This window comes from Lycorma delicatula, chromosome 6, assembly GCF_047948215.1.
Source record: "Lycorma delicatula isolate Av1 chromosome 6, ASM4794821v1, whole genome shotgun sequence".
In the NCBI taxonomy this organism is placed as follows: Eukaryota; Metazoa; Arthropoda; class Insecta; order Hemiptera; family Fulgoridae; genus Lycorma; species Lycorma delicatula.
The window spans coordinates 142,753,071-142,771,676 of NC_134460.1; the positions used below are offsets into that span (position 1 = coordinate 142,753,071).

Here is an 18,606-nt window from a genome sequence, read left to right on the forward strand (position 1 = left end):
CCAAAATCAAACCATTTAACAAATTATTGATTGCAAATCAATAATCATTATTCTCAAAAATATCAAATCATCATCAAAAAAACACTTTCCACCCAGGAACTATTTACGCTTAGGAAAATTAAAAAATTACTCACAGAAGTCTGCTGATAAGAAAGATAATTGAAAATTTCTCCCTAAAACTGCTTAGTTTACAAACTCTCCCAAACAAAGCTTAGGTTACAGCAGCAGGATGTAGCTGGACAATGTGATGAATAATAATGAAAACAAACTTCCCCATATCTGATTTTGGACTGTTTACATATAGTATTGTGGGTGTAATACCATACACCTAATACCAATCAACATATAATGATTTTATCACAAAATTCCTTAAAAGAGCACATTTACTACTCCATAAATTAATCATCCAGGAATTCTTTTAGACAAAGTTAGGATGGTGACAGTTGAGTGACTTGCCACCTATCCTTTGTCAGGTGACAACACTATAAGGTCATGTCACCAATAACAATCTGAATGAGGAAATCACCTCAATCTGTGCAATATTCCAATATGAACCATCAATGGTGACCTCATTCTTCTGATTTTGTATTGATCAGTCAACTGCCATCCATCACTCTCAAATCTTGTTATATCTAATCTTCTGACATAAGTTTCATCAAGCAGAGAACAAGAAATATTAAAATATATGTACACTTGTAAGAGTTGTACATCTATCTTCTAAAATTTTGTCACTAAAAGCATGATTAATATCTTCTGTGACAAATGATTGGTACTGCAGATTTTCATCATAGATGTTTGTACATTTATTGTTAAGCTTTCAAATATATGTAATCCCACATTCCATTCGTTCACCAATTATCATCATAAGCCTATTTTTGATAACATTAAATGCTGGCAGCTCTCGCTTTCCAAGCAGTAAAAAATCAAACAATACTCTATTTCAGTTGATGGGATTTTGTAAAACAGAATTAATTTTAAACATCTTACATTCACAAAAATATATATTTAAGCACACAAGGGAAGATCTAAGCAGCAACTATAATCAAATATCATTTACTTGTAGAATTATCATCACTTGCCCAACTTTATAACAGACTTTTCAATCATATCTTCCTTCACAACATAAAAATGTGAGTGTGTAATCGTAATTACAATTTTATATACAAAGTGATTTTTTCTTCTCTTTTTTAATAATTTAATTTCATGTATTATTTTTTCCTATCAATTTTCAGAACATCATGATATCTTTCATTATAGCAGTATCTACCTAATGGTTAACAGACTCCCTTTCAACCAACTTCCCAGTTTAGCTGATCAAAATGATGACTTAATAGTACAGAGCACAATTCATAACTACAGCATGTTTTAATTTAATCAAATATTAACTTTTTACAACAGAAAATTAAATACTGTAAATAAAACATAGCAACAGCACGAAATACAATTTTAACATCAAAAAATATAATTAACCATACTCAAAAACCAAAAATTATTTCCTAGTTTCAACAATGTTGGGAAAAAATGCTTCCAGAAGATTGCAGCAATGTTGTGGATAAAACAAAAATCCAGATAATGAAGAGATAAAAAATAAGGTTTACTAAATAATTTTAGGAGACCAGAAGAGGAAGACCACCATGTTATTGGATACAGCTAAGATGAATATGTACATATACTGTCTGAGCTATTAAAAAATCAGATCATGAATGAGAACAAAATTATTGAAGCTACAAGTACAAAATCAAATTGATGCAAAAGAGGATGAAAGAGAATGTGAAAAATAAACTACAGCATTGAGATGAAAAAAAATATTTGACATGCAACATATTACTTGCAACAGTAGCATAATAAAACATCTAGATGTCGTAAATTTTAGAAAATGGTCAAACTATACAATAAAAAGAAACTATTTCAGTGGCAAAAGAAATACAGACACCATAAGCTTTTTTAAATAATAATTTACTGAAATCAGTATGTTGATCAGCTATTATGTACTCAATTATCATATCAGAACACAACTGTTTTAAAACAAAATACAACAAGATAACTGCAGTGTTTTGTTGTAATACAAAAAGTCTCACAGAATAAGAAATAACCGTGATAAAATATATTCTTTTTTCATAGTTAGTATTAGGCTAAAATCATAACAAAATTTTTTTCTGATATGTATTAAATTAATGTTAACTTACAAACATCTTAGTGATGCTCTGTTATCTCCCTCCACATGGGATCAATCATTTCATGTACATAATGGCCCAGAGAAACAGGAAATTTTGAATTTTGAATGTTGGCAGCCCTGTAGGTGGAAGAAGGATGTTAAACTGTAAAGCAGTAATGGACATTTAGTTGTGATGGAGCAGTAGAATGGTGTAGAGCGTGCGGTTGCCGTAAGGGCGTTTTACTGACATGGTGACGGTGTGACAGCTAGACAGAATCCTTTTGGTGATACTATACGATCCTGCCCCATGGTCAAGTTCCTTCTTCACAGCAATCAAAACTTGGGTTTTTAACTTTGAAGACACTGGTTCGGCTTTGAAAAAAACTAGTGGCTGTGAATTGTCTGTACTTATGCCAGAAAACAGTGATGCTGTAAAATCTGAAGTGGTAAGAAGTGCTCATCATTTGGCGTGGAAAATTGCCTCGTCATTGGAGCTCAGATATGTCAAGCGTGTAAAGAATACTCCATAACTTGAAATTTCATCCATACAAAATTCAAATTGTCCATAAACTGAAACCTAACGATTGTGTATTGCGTCTGCAGTTTTGTGAAAAAACATTATCTAAAATCAATGAAAAAACATTGCTTGGCCGCCTGGGTCTACAACCTTTCAGTCTGCAACTTCTTTTTATGGGGACAACTGAAGAGCATTGTATACCAGACTAGACCAAGAAACTTTGCCCAGTTCAAAACACAGATTGCAGAGGAAATTACCAACATCCTGGAGAACACATTGTGCTGTGCTATACAAAACGTTTCAGAATCGACTTATTAAATGTGACTCAAAAATGGACGCACTTAAGTGAAGTAATTTTTAAAAAGTAATGAATATTGAAATGTTCACCTTTGTAGAAGACATTTTCAACATTGAATAAGATTAGAAACTTTACTAATTCTAATTTTACTTTTCTAATTATTTAAAATTTTCCCATTTCTCTTGTGCCACCAGTATTACAGTTTTTGCACTAACAATTATTCTCACTTTGGTGTTGCTTTGTTTTTATGTAGGCTCAGAAAAAATCTAGAAGCAACAAACTGGGACTTCTGCTGCCAAAAAATGAGACCACCTCTCCAAATACAAAAATAAAAACCTGGCAATAAATTCCCAGATTGTGAGAATTTATCCAGTTTTCTTTGTCAGTGAAACCCCAATGTATCACATTGGGGTTCACTCTTTTAATGTTTTTTTCTATGATATACTAAAAACATGTCTACACAAAAAAGGTTCAAGATCTACTACACTTGAGAGAATAAAACACAGCTGAAACCACATCTACATAAAGACAGAGGATCAAACATCATTAAGATATTTGTAAAACATCAAGAGATGCTCACATTGAGATTTTTACAAAAGTATGCAACAAACTTGCAGTTTCTGAACATTTTGATATAAAATTTAATGGCTTATTATCCTGTCATGAGATCAGATAATTTTTTTCTATCCTTGCCTATAGGTGAATACTAATAAAAAATCTATCTTTCCATATAATAGAAAAGTTTTAAAAAATTCATCTAACTAATAAATTTTATTCATTTAATGATAAAAGCTTACTAATTTTTACCAATTGTAAATGGTCAACAATTTTAGCAAGTGCCAGAAAAACTACATGAAGAGAATATGTTGCAGTACAAAAAAACCAATCATTTACGATAAACAAAATCATTTGGTAATTTTGATAGATGGACACATCCTATAAACTGGAATGAAAATACAAGACTAGCACAACACCGACCTGGAGAGGTTTGAAAGTGTAATTAATTCAAAGCCATCGCTATAGATCAAAAGTTAAATTAGAATGGATATAAAAAGTATCACATTCCTAATGATTTGTACTTAACAATCTCACTCGCATAAATACTTTAATTTCTTTAGTTACTGTTTTTGCAGTAACTATATACAATAACAACATAGACGATTGAGGATATGTGAATCTGTTAATAAAACTACAGTTTTTTTTCATATTGAGAAAATGTCATATAATACTTCCTCATCTCATGTAATTTATCAACTTGAAAGTTTTAAAAATTTTGAAGCGACTTAAATTATGAAAACTATTTTCAATACTGAGTTTAGGAACTTTTAAACATTTAACTGATATTAACTATTCATAGGCTCATGATATCAATAAATATTTCATAAAGCCTACCTTTTCTGAAAAAAAATTCATGCTAATTTGTTTAAAAAAATACAAATGAGAATAAACTACCCAATTTAAAAAGTAATAAAATCTAATAACTTACTTCAAGTTGCCTTTTTATGTTTGATTTATCAACAAGTGAATGTAATACATTCAAAACACACAACACATTCCAAACTTGACTAGGACTGTTCAAGACTTCCATTTCTTCAGGTGTTTTCTTATTAAGTCGAGCACGATACTGTGAAAACGACTGGAACTGATATACAAATTCATCAACTAATTCCCACAACCACTGGTCCGGAAGTTCTAGAGGAACTGGCTTCTTTTCATCTGTAACAAATAATTAAAATTACACTAAACATAGTATCACATATGATACAATCAGTTGAAAGACTAGAGTACCCATAAACAATGTAGCTAACATACAAAACCATCAAAGAATTGGGAATTTATACAGAGTTAAAATTATATGTATTATTAATAATACATGCAATGTCTAAACAAAATTCATATACCTCCATGTAGCAAATAATTATAATTTACCAGAACAATCATGGACTGAAAATATGAAAAAAAAAAAAAAAAAAATTAATGTTGGGTCAATCAAATTGAAGTGTACTCCAAAAAAACATAAGCTGGCTGCTTGAACAATTAAAAATAAATTGAAACTTACCCTCTTTCCTACATGTCTCAGGACCTTAAACTATTTTTTGGGGGATTTTTTATTTAAGCAGTTTATCTGTAGCAGCCATTTTTGTTACGGTGTGCACACCTATTTTTGTGACTATTTTGAGAAAAAAAATCATAACTAAAACACTTTTGGTCCTGGAAGGATGAAATAAAAAGCAATTTATTCATATTTTGTCAAGGTAAAAGATTGGTCCAGTGGGTTATTTACCTATCTATCTTCTTTCTATGAGAAAATTACCAATAAAGTACAACATGAAAAACTGTGAAATTTCACTTCTGGGAATTTTTTTCCAGAAGTAGGGATGGCATACACAGTTTGAATTATTTTTTTATAGTAGGTATATGTTAGTAGTTTTACCATAAATAATATCAATGGTGATAATACTTATCCCCAAATCTTTATGAATTTTTAAAAACTAATTTTTTTTTTTAAATTCAAATTTTCACTTTAAATAACTCTGATGGGGCTGGTGATAAAAATCTCAAATTTGCACAACTTGCAGTGTTTTTGTAGGTATTTATGGCAAATAAAAAAGTTTCTTATGTATTACACTAATAAAAAAGTTATAACCTTTCAAAAATCATGAAAAACCTGTTAAAAGCGATACCATTTTGACTCACTAAATAAGTGCTCCAAGGGGGTTTCTTGTCTTCAATGTATGCATGTATGTGACACATGCATGCACGCACACATATACACAAAATATGTACTATAATACATTTACTTTAAAAATAGAGGTACTATAGTGTACTTACTCAAAATGTAGTTGAGCAAATTACAATAGTTGTAAAATGAATCTATTCTCTGTTGTAACGTAGGACCCTGGGGCACACGAGCATAAATATGTCTAAAATAAAGCTCCTTATACAAAATTAAAAATACCTGCAACATAAATACACATAACCAACTTAAGCAAATAAGGAACAAACAATCAAACATGATACAATAAAACAAACAAATTAAAAATGTAAAACTTGAAAACAAATATAATAAGATACTTTTTCTTGGTTTTAATGATCTGATGATTAGTAGTTACAATAATGTAAGAAAAGAATAACAGTGTCATGATACTGATGAAATATCACAGACTGGATTACAAATCTTGGACAATACAATTAACAATTTTTAACAGACTGGCACACTAAACATTAAAAATATTTTAACGATTTAAAATGATTAACTTTCAAATCAATTATTGATCCTTAATGACAATTCTTACAAAACTGGATAATTTGGTGGATTCCAATTATCAACTAATTATCTAAAGCATCTGAAAAGAATATAACATTGGTGTGGGATAATGTCATGAAATATTAAAAGAAAAAATCCAAACATAAGTGGCTTATTGATAAACAAGAATTGTACAAAGGTTACCTCTATGGAATGCAATTTGGTTGGAAGTGTCTTATGGTTTAAAACTTATCTGTAGTACTCTGTCAACTCTAAGCTTTTGTGTATATCTGGCATTGGCTTTTCAACAGCTTTTCATTAACAATGTCAATTATTAACCTCATCGCCTGAGAGTGCACAATTGGTAATTTATTTTTTAAATATAAAGAAATTCACTCAGCTGAAATTCATCAACTGCTATTTGATACATGTGTAGAAATAACAAAGCAAACGTCCAGAAATGGTGTCAGTTATTCAATGTAGAGAAAATAAATGTGCTTGACGAAGAAAGATTGGATGCCCATTTGTAATTACCAACATTTTTTCAGACAACAAACACATTTTTCAGATTGTCTCAAAGCTGATAATCAATGAATGCAGAAAAGAATTGAAGAACTTGAAAAAACATTTTGATGGAAGTTATTTGGACCGCTCTCCTTACAGTCCACATCTAGTATATAAAATTAAAGGAATTTTTGAGCAGAAAAAGCAAGTGAAGTCATAACTTACTATACCTGTCATCGATTAGATCAAGACAATTTTTCAACAAGGGAATCATTAAGGCCATTTCCTAAACTGAAAGGGGATTACGCTAAAAAGATGTTTCAGAAATATTTTTACCTAAAAACAAGGATTATGAGTTAATAAATTACAAGGGAATCTCACAATATAAAGAAAAACTTTATTTCCCTTCCAATCACATCTCAGTAAACTGAATGATTTGGTACAAATCGTAGCCTCATCTATTCACTGAAAGCAATGTTTCATTGACAGTTATTTGTGGTTCAATTTAAAAGTCAACTTAAAGATTATTTGTAAAGTCAGCAAAGATTATTTGTAAAATATAGCAGCAATTCAAATTTTTTTGAGTGGAAGCAAGTTCTACAAATGGGTTGATTGCTTTAAAAAAAGTAAAATTTCTCTATATAACACAATGAAAGGTGTTCCACTTCAAAGAAAAATGATAATATTGAAGTAGTAAAATTATTCACACTGCAGGCAGACATCTCCAAAAAAAATAAATAAATAAAAATAAAATTTACAAAATACTGATGATAATATTTTGGGATACGAAAGACAAAATTTTTATCCACTTCACACCTAAACGTGAAACAATAAAAAGTAAAAACCACTTGATCTACCAAAGGTAACTGAGAGCAAAAATCAAGCTCAAAAGATGTAAACTCTCAAATGATGTGAGCTTGTTTCATGATAACATTCAACTTCATACTCCCAACAAAACAATCCTTTCCCTTCTCTGTTTTAAGCCTCTGAACCACTCACCACCATACACTCCCAACCTGTCTCAAAGTGATATTCATCTTTCTTTTTTTTTAATTTAGTTTTCTGGGCGATAAAAACCCTTTCCCGTTATCATCACCCGGACACAATATATTTGTTGTAGATAAAAACAAAGGTAAAAATCAACAATTAAAACATAAAACCTAGCAACATAAAAAAACTAAGAGCCTTTAACTGATGATAAATGTGAAATACACTTTTAAAAGTGGATAAAAACCACAGTGGATACAACATTAAAAATCTTAAAAGAATAAAGATTACACCCGGCATACACCAAATGGTATACATAGTAGACAAGGACTGTATAAATAATTAAATTCTTGAATCAAGATGGACAGCCTTTATAAATCGCAAGACAGTCAATATAACAGGCATTGCGTTGTTCCCCAACATATTTCACATGTCAGACACTACCTGAGTTTAAATTTGTGACACAATGCAACACAACAGATACAATCAAGGATGTAATGCACTATTGGTCAGCAGTAGCAGCATGCACAAACAGGTGCATCTGTTTGCATTATCAGATATCCATGAGCGAGCACACATAATATGCCCTACTCGCTAATGACAAATATAACCTAGTCTTGATAATTATTTCTCTATGAGAAGCTCCACGGTAACACAGTGATTTTAACTGGATGAAAATTATTTTTATTATTAGCATTCCATTCACTTTGTCACTCATCATGAACCATCCTCTTTACAAAACAGACAAAATTGTTTAAAGCAAAGCTATTGGTCAAAAAAGGCTGAAAACAAGCCTCCTTTGCTGCTCATTGCTGAAATTCCAATATGGTTGGGGATTCAGCAGAAGTTCAAAGTTTTACTACGGTGATTCATTTGTGAAATAACACACTGAATCTCACAGACAACAGGGCGTGTGGAGTACATGTCATTAATTGCCTGTAAGTGCACTCATGGAATCTAAGCAAATAAGCAAACAGCTTCACAACAAAAATACTGGTGATTTGGAAGGCCAAACATATATGTTCTATTGACAACTACAACCAACCGAATCAACATTTTTAGAGCCGTGCATATAAACTGTAACATCGGCATTCATGCAATTTTTAATATTAAAAAATTCATTTTATAACATAACCGGATTTGTGTTCTTTTTATTATACTGACAAGGATTGAAGCAGTAATTAACATGAAAAGGCTGGCAAGGGGATTAAAAACATGGAGCAACAGTAAGGGCTGGAGGTAATTGTACATTTAGAGCTAAGAAAATGAGCTGAATTCTGATTCATAGCAAAGTAGTAGATCTTGGCTGTTCCTGGTATCGATTAACATGAAAGAGAAGATGTAAGGAAATCATGTTTATTTTGATGAAGAAGCGATAAAAGTGGTGCACACTAGTCTGGTGTGTAGTCACACTTCTTCAGTTTTCCAAAAGGGATTCAAGCACACAAGTTAAAAGTAGGACAAAGGGAACAGAAGTGTAATGTTGAAAAAAAGTACATTTCATTTATAGAAATATAAATCAAAGTAATATTTTTTTTTATTTCACCTTTTCATTTACCTGAATATTTGGGCAAAATGAATTTCATAAAAAAGAAAATGGCAGTCAAAAATCTAACAGCAGTAAATTTCAACCCACAAATGATGGTACAAGATCAGAGAGCTCCTCTACAGATTTACTAGAAGGCATCTCTACCTCTGACATTAGTTTGGCTTGACACTTTCAACCCATAACTTCTACAGGCACACAAGGTCAATATCCCACTAACCTGTAATAAAGAAGTGGCTGCCCTACCAACTTCCAGAAGATGTCAGAATGTCGCTATAGATAAAACTAGTTTGCCCATAACATACTGTGGTAAGACAGGAATTAAAAAAATACATAAGTTTGTATGAGTCATGTTATAAAGTTTTTTACACTTGGTGTACCAAATTACATTTCAAAATTACTAACTGCATTCAGGGAAATATTAGGCAGTTATTTTTCACTCACAGTTGTTGATTATTATTTTAACTCATTACTGATTCTATACATAGAATGACATTTATCAACACATCAACTAACATCTGTAAAGTTTTAGAATTCCAGCTTCAGTATTTACATGATTCTTGATATATTCTCTACTAGCCTAAGCCTAACTTTATTCTTGATATTTATTACCACAAAGTTTGTTTTTTTTCTAGGAGGCTGACTCTTAAAAAAAAGTAACAGAGATTATAACACTTAATATTTGTGCCATCATATAAATCAATCTCTGAAAATTTAATTATAATTTTGGTTCTGAAATTTTGAATTATGCTCTGAAACTTACAGTAAGGAGATAAAGTAAATATACACATACATTATCCTTGTAGGAAAGAATTTCAGCAACTTCTTGTTCTTCAGGCCAAGGTGTCTTTGCAAAGTACTGCTCAGTCATCTGAGGAAATCTGAAATGAAAACTTTTGTAGTTAATAATTAACGTTATTTAATAAAATACTATATCTTAAATGTACAATAATTGCAATGTATATTGTTATATAGACATTGTAAATCAATAGAAGTATTTGTACTAACGATATTAAATAACTACTAGAATATGTTCCATCATTCATATAAGAAAATAACAACTTTTAACATTAATAATTTAATGATTATAATTACAAATTAATACAAACGTTAACCAGATATAACAGATATTTCACTATAGGCTTTTTCTAATTAACAATTTCAGTTTCATACAAACAAATGTATTATAAAAATAAACATTTTACATCTGCTTCATTGTATCAACTTTTTGCAATTTTTCAACTTTTTACAAATTTTGAAATTGTGATTTGCAAAAAATCCTGATGTAATGCAAAAAAATTAAGGTTATTTTCAGATTCAGTACTAAAAAATACATAACATTCAATTACCAAAAAATAAAAAACAAAACCATCGCAGGCTTGTGTAATCATTCACTGCAGATGAGCGTCTACCATTCAACAGAATGAAATAATAATAAAAATAACACCATTCATCTTGTCATTAAACAAGAAATTTAAATCAGATGAGAAAAAAATACTAACAATCCATTTTGTTGCTGGAAAAGTTTTCTCATAAGTTAATTTTTAAAAAACTGTAATGTAAATAAAATATTACTAGATGTTCAGTAGACATACATGTAAGTATTGTAACACACTAACACCATTAATAAATTATTTTAGATTATTTATACAGGCTGTGAGTAACAGGAAAAATTACTGTGCTGACAGTAATTGACTATTCGAACATTTGACTAAGTTGAACATAGCGCTTCATGAAATGAAACGTAATTATTAAATCTCTCTGATAATTCAGTAAATGTTTAGATTTTATCCATGCCATAAAAAATAGTAATAAATATAAATAATAACTTCAGAATTAAGATTTTTCTGACTTTCTGTTTAAAGTAAACTCTAAGGCTTACCTTTCTCAGCAATCCTGCAAAATTTGAAAAAAACAAGAGATTGGCGCTATTACTGGCTATGAATGCAAGTACAAATATAATTTTTTTTTTAACGATCAGCTCACTTAACTTTGAATTTTTAGTTCTTGAATGCTAACATATAGGTTTAAATCTCTGCTTGCCATTTATGTTTTTTCCACTTCACAACAAAAAGGAGAGAAGCTACATTTCATTAATTAGATGCTTATTTCATTTTTTTTTTTTTAATAACATCAATCAATCAATATTAAATCACTTCAAATGGTTTATTACAATAACTATTCAGTAAAATAAATTACTTACGTGTTTTCATAAAGATTCTGTACATCATACAACAATCCTTCATTAACAGCTTTACAGAAGTATATAAGAAACTTCTTCACTTCCTCAGGAATCTTACTATAATGCTGACGGTCGTAATCCAGATCATGGTGTGATCCTTCATAATCATAATGGACTCCTCCTCCTCCATGGTTATATGTGTCATAACCCTACATAAATAAAAATTTAACAATTAATTTGAAAATTTTATTACATAATAAACAATTTTATGTGATAAAATGAAATATTTTTCCGGCAACAAGTAAAATTGTTATTAGAAATAGATTAATTTCACAAACAGGAACAAAATGAATTTCAAGCCAGAACGTAAAGTACCACCATTTTTTTAATCAAATCGTATTCATGGCAGCCAACAATATAATGCATTCCTGAAAAAAAGCCCAGAAAAGTCAAAAAACATAACATTTTTGAACCCCTGTCCAAATAAAATATTTACTTGTTTTATACATTACAAAGAATCCCAACAAACATAGACCAATATCTTTAACATCAGCTTTCAGAAAATTATTTGAAATAATAATCCTAAAGTAAAGATTTTTAAATACCTCATCCTAACAATATGACTTCGGAAAGGATTTCAGTATAATTGAAGCATATAGTTATTGTTTTTATACTGCTATTACAATAAGCAATGTTAAAAAAAAATTATTTTAAAAGATTTCAGCAGTATCAATCATAACAATTTGTTAAAACAAATTAGATTTCCTAGATCTTTTTGCAACGTATGCAATTTTTCAATCTGATTAACAAATCTGTTTTTAATACTGAAAAAGTAATAAATTAGAATTTTTATTAAAAAATGTCCTCTTTTGTAATTGCAGTTGTTCCAAAATAAACCCAGCCTTCATATACTTAATATTAGTGATTTTTATTACCCACTACTGAAGACCAATTTGGTTTCAGGAAAGGTATAGGAACAACAGAAGCAATTTTAGTGCTCAGATTAATAGTAGAAGGAAGATTAAAGAAAATCAAACCAACATACTTGGCATTTATACTTGGCAAGGCATTCGATAACATAGACTGGAATAAAATGTTAACCATTTAAAAAAAAATGAGGGTTCAAATACAGATAGAACAACAACTGCTAACATTTACAGAAACCAAACAGTAACAGTAATAATTGAAGAACATAAGAAAGAAACCGTAATAAAAAAGGGAGTCTGACAAGAATGGTCACTATCTTAGTTATTTTTTAATTTTTACATAGAACTAGCGGTTAATGATATTAAAGAACAATTAGCGGTTAATGATATTAAAGAACAATTTAGATCCAGAGTAACAGTACAAGGTGAAAGGACAAAGATGCTATGATTTTCTGATGATATATTAATTCTAGCTGAGAGTAAAAAAGATTTAGAAGAAACAATGAACGGCATGGATGAAGTCCTATGCAATAACTACCGCACGAAAATAAACAAGAACAAAACAAAAGTACTGAAATGTAGTAGAAATAATGAAGATGAACCACTGAAAGTAAAAGTAAGAAGAGAAAAGATTACAGAAGTAGAAGAATTTTGTTATTTAGGAAGTAGAATTACTACAGATGGATGAAGCAGGAGCGAATTAAAATCCCGAATACCATAGGCGAAATGAGCCTTTAGTCAGAAATATAATTTATTTACATCAAAAATTAATTTAAGCATCAGGAAAACATTTTTGAAAGTTATGTTTGGAGCATCGCTTTGTATGGAAGTGAAACTTGGATGATTGGAGTATCTGAGTATAAAAAATTAAAGCTTTTGAAATGTGGTGCTATAGAAGAATGTTAAAAATCAGATGGGTGGATAAAGTGACAAATGAAGAGGTGTTGCGGCAAATTGATGAAAAAAGAAGCATTTGGAAAAATATAGTAAAAGAAGAGACTTATAGGCCACATATTAAGGCATCCTGGAATAGTCACTTTAATATTGGTGAGACAGGTAGAGGGGAAAAATTGTGCAGGCAGGCAACATTTGTTATATGTAAAACAAATTATTAGGGATGTAGGATATATACTGAAATGAAATGACTAGCACTATATAGGAAATCTTGGAGAGCTGCATGAAACCAGTCAAATAACTGAAGACAAAAAAAAAATTGAAAACAATAAGGTACTTGTATGCAAATAATGTAAACTAATACGTGTTGAAATAAATCAAGCATTAAACTCAAAGTAAATACAAAAAAATATATTAAAACTTTATATTTTAATGCTTTTATTTGGTTTGTTTGACTTTGATATATGGCAATGGATGGAATTTTGTAATTGTTCGTAGTAACATTGTTTTTCTTGTGTACACTCTTGTTGAGCGTAAGAAACTATTATTTTTTGTTTTTATTCTAAAAAAAAACTAGAAAAATTAATTCTACTAAAGAAACAACAAAGTTCATTGATAGCAATTGCAAAAATCATGACAGTATACAGAAATGAATAGAGAAAATTTAGCAAATACCAGACATAGCAAAACATCATTACTTCAGAATAAAAAAGAATTAAATAAAATAGAGACAAAAATTGCATATTACTCTTGAAATAGCAGCAATGTAAGAAATAGTTTTAATAGTCACAACTTTATTATGTTAAGTCGGCTATGCCATGTCAAGAAAACTGGTCTAGCCTAAAATTACCAGGAAGGTGGTCACAAGGTAAATACAAACCTCCAAATAATGTCTTCAACAAACAGAAATAATTAGTTGGCAAACTTATAAAACTTCACTGTTTCATAATGACAGGGATAAATAAACAATAGCTGTTAGAATTAATTTTTTTTTTGTCTTAAGAACATTGAATAGTTCCTGTCCCTCCAATATTAAAGTGACTATTCCAAGATGCCTTAATATGTGGCTTATAAGTCTGTCTCTTCTTTTACCTATATTTTTCCAAATGCTTCTTTTTTCATAAATTTGCCACGACACCTCTTCATTTGTCACTTTATCAACCCATTTGTATCTTTATCCACCCCTATATTAAATTTTGATAATGTATGTTACTATGCTTGGTTATCTTGTCTAACCATGCATAATGAGCACACATTAACTGTGATGGACAATACAAATCTTAAGTTTCAGTGGTTTATACCGCTTTTTGACTACTTTAAGCTACAATGGATTGCCTAAATCAATACTTAATTTTCTGTCAACAATTGTTCTTATTTTTATCTTATAAACATGGATAGTAAGTATTGTTTATTAGTTAATTCAAGATAATTATTTATTTATAATTTCTCTTTAAACCAAGCTGTTATTGTTTAGTGAATAATAAAGTAGTTTAATAACTAAAAACCTCAAAAAATGTAAAGTTTAATTACAAAAAAAATCATGTAGTTTTGAATTTAAATATTTTATTTTATAAACTGTTTCTGAGCACTTTCTAGTTTAGTTGGCACAACAAACAATTTGACACAAATTTTGTTGTATTAATAATGTTCGGATAATACAACTAATTAAATCTGGTTGACAAGTAATTAAAACTAAACCTAACAAGACTTAGGTGTTTCGGCGCTTTCATTGTTCAATATTCGTCAGGTGCAAACATACGGCAACTTTACATAGTAGCTTAGGCAATATAAACACCAAGATAACTAACATTAAAAGCGCTAAAGGTATCTTTAAAAATAAATTGACGACAAGAAACAATAAGAGTTTTGATGACACCCAAAATACTGAGTAACTAATTACAGAAAATAATACTAATAACCATGACATACGTTATACAATTACAATTCGGCAGGCAACATTTCAGTTCATTAAAATATTAACTCAAAAGTAACTTACTCCTTCGTAGTCCTCAAACATTGTACAATTAGCAACTTCTCATAAGGTCACACAAAGAATATATACAGTAACTGATGAACAAGCAACAACTAATTTTTTAACCTAAATCCAAGATCCACACAGGAAAGCGTTCTCATGTGGCAGCAAAGAGGATTACGATGTAGAAATTGTTTTCTTGTAAATTCTCAGAAAAAAACTTTTCTGTAATGCATGAAATTAATTAAAATTTAACTGATTGCGATTAAACAATTTATTAAAAAAACTATTTTTTGATTGAAAAAATGTTATCTTATTTATGCCTAATTTTGAATGAAATACAAAATTAATATAATCAATTTAATAAAAAAATTATTAAGGTGAATTAGGGAATAAAATTGTCAATATAATTTTATTACTGAGATATATGTATAAATTTCAATATATGGTGAATATGTTCAATAATTAAAAAAAAAAGCAGAGTTAAAATATTTCAGTTTCTTTGGCGAGAAGCAGACTCATCAGCATTGCCCGAAGGGTTGGGAGAAATAAACATGATAATGATTCAAATCACCAGTGGCGGCTCGCGTATAGGCCTTGTGGAATTGCAGAACTCCTTATTTCCACTTGATATTATCGATAATATTTAATATAATGAGTCCTTTTTTCTTTAATTCTTTATACTTGTACAATATATAATCCTTAAGCTTAATATCAGTAGCCATTCCTCAGTTTATGAAAAAGATACAAAAATCTTTGTATGGAACTGTGTACTTCACAATTCCGGCAGCGTGGTGTTTGGAAAGATAGCACTGTTGCTCCCGCAGTGCCGACCTTGGCGGGCTGGTGGAAGGTAGTTTTTTTTACTCCGCGTGTGTATGGAACGTTCCTTGTTCGTTCCCTTTTCTAATTTAGTCGGTAGAAGGAATATGAAATTAGTTCAGTTGTTTTTTCAGTAGTGATCAGACGGCTGAAAGCAAGGGCTCTTTGATTGCCAAATCTGCCCAAAAACACGCTGGAAGGGCAAAAGATTAGGTAATTAGTATAAACTAATTATGTATTTGTTTCTGAGTACATATAAATTTAAGCACCACTAGACTGTAGTGTTTTTAAGCGGACATTTTATTAAGTTATTATCTAATAATACTAAAAAATATTATCTGTATTGACATTTTATTATTTATTCGGTAAAACCGTGTACCGTATTCTTCAATGAGATAAAGTGTAAAATTAGATTATTATCCTGCTTCCAGATATTCTATTTGATTCATTTTTTCGGTTCTTTCATTTTACAGAAAACTTTAATCATGGCCTTAAAAAGGCCCAGAAAAAAATTTTCTGGAGCAGCACCTCCACTAATTTTAGCTATGAGCCGCCACTGCAAATCACATAAATCAATTAGCTCTCAGTCAGATCTACTATCCACATTTAAATTTTACGGGGAGCATACTAGTGAAAATATTAAAACTGAAATGAAAAATGTTATATAAGAATGCGAAATCGATTTAAAAATTGTTGGATGTGTAACTGATAATGCCAGGAATATGGAAAAAGCTTTATCAGTGGTAGAATATTCTATGTTTCGCCCACTGCCTTGATTTGGTCATACAGTCAAGTTTAGACGTTATTAATGAAACAAGATCAGAGGTTAAAAAAATTGTGGAATTTTTTAAATGAAGTCCCCATGCTTCAGAAAAACTAGACAGTTTAAAAAAAAAAAGTATAAACAACTATTAACTTTACGGCAAGACTGTCCGACGAGGTGGAATTCCACCTACGATATGTTTAAGAAAATGCTTCTGCTTAAAGAATTTCTGCAGAGTATGTCGGGTGTATTTGTCTTTTATAGGAAATAAATGATGAGGATTGGCTTATCATGGAAAATTGTGTCGAAATTTTGTTACCGTTTGATGAAATGCGCAGTGAAAAATATATAACCGTTTCGAAAATTTATCTTCTACGTTCATGTTTGCTAAATCATTGTAATTCCTTTAAAGAAAAAAATTAGGATGTCAAATTAAACGAATTTATTATAAAATTATGTGAAGAAATTTATGCTAGATTAAACAAAAAACGATTTAGATATTTTAAAATAAGCGACTTTTTTGGACCCTCGATTCAAGAAATTTGGCTTTAAATTTTCTGATGGTGAAATGCATTGTAAAAGAATAAAAAAATAATGTAATAAGAAAGCGTTGATGTATACGTAAAGGGATAAATGACGCTCCACAGCAATCTTCTCAAATCCAGTGCGCCAGTAGAATGAAAAAAAAAAACCGTCAATGTGGATGCAAGATTTTGACGAAGCTGTTAAGTCGGAACAAATCTATAACTTCCAGGATCCACGGTCGCTAAGTATAGTAGAAGTGGAAAATATTTAATCGGTATATTTATCGGTTCATTGAACCGAGGACCCCCTCATTTAGTGGAGAGAAAATAAAGTTGTTTTCCCGAGTTGTATGAAATAACGAAAAGACGTTTCTGCATCATGGCAAGTGTCCCTTGTGAACGTATTTTTTTCTAAAAGTGGTAAATTGGTTACCGAAAATCGAACCAGGTTATCGAGTAATAAAGTTTCAAAAATATTGTTTTTAAATTTCAATTTGAAATAGTATTTTACTATAACTAAAAGTAATTTTATAAGTGTTAAAAGTCATAACTTTTTTTGTATTATTGCTTTTAAATTTACTGTTTTTTTTTAATTTTATTATTTAAAGCATTTTTAATATGCAAGTGATTTTTTCTTTCTTTTATTAAATGTATTTTGTAAAAGTTAAATAACAATATTACAGTTCATTAATGAAAAACATAGGAGTTGTCCATTTTGTAAATATTTTTATAACTGGAATTATATATGATTCGTTTGTTTTAAGATTAACAATTGATTCGATGATCAGTAAACTGATTACGGAACCATCGAATAAGCTGACATGACTAATATGATTCCATTCCTTTTAATTTACTGTGATTCCACATAATATTAACTAAGTCGGATTTCAAATTTCAATTTTTTTTTACCTCCGCGGTCACCGTTAGGTTTGCTTCAGAGGATGAGATGAATGATTTTTAGCGTGTATGAAAATACCATGCCTCACCGGGATCTCCGGATGAAAGGCCGAGACGCTAGCACTCTCGCCACGGAGGCCGGCAGGTGTGTTCAGTTTTTTTTAATCTCCGGGTCCACCGTTAGGCATGCTTCAGAGGATGAGATGAATGATTTGTAGCGTGTGTGAAAATGCAATATGCCATGCCTGACTGGGGTTCGAACCCGGGACTTCCGGATGAAAGGCCGAGACGCTACCAATCGCGCCACGGAGGTCGGCAGGTGTGTTCAGTTTGTTCGTTCGAATCATAACTCTCGCCACAGATGATTTTAAG

The 18,606-nt window shown here is 30.3% G+C and overlaps 1 protein-coding gene across 1 annotated transcript in view; it reads right to left on the reverse strand.

The window, feature by feature from the left end:
- eIF3l (eukaryotic translation initiation factor 3 subunit l) overlaps window positions 1–15,411 on the reverse strand; it is a 32,304-nt gene extending 16,893 nt beyond the window's left edge. The window contains exons 1-5 of the mRNA XM_075368689.1: window positions 15,253–15,411; window positions 11,458–11,645; window positions 10,048–10,135; window positions 5,803–5,929; window positions 4,457–4,686 (exon numbers count right to left, since the gene is read on the reverse strand). Of these exons, the coding sequence (XP_075224804.1) occupies window positions 4,457–4,686; window positions 5,803–5,929; window positions 10,048–10,135; window positions 11,458–11,645; window positions 15,253–15,273 (654 nt within the window). The 5' untranslated portion in view covers window positions 15,274–15,411. The remainder of the gene's footprint in view (window positions 1–4,456; window positions 4,687–5,802; window positions 5,930–10,047; window positions 10,136–11,457; window positions 11,646–15,252) is intronic.
- Window positions 15,412–18,606: the final 3,195 nt, after the last annotated feature.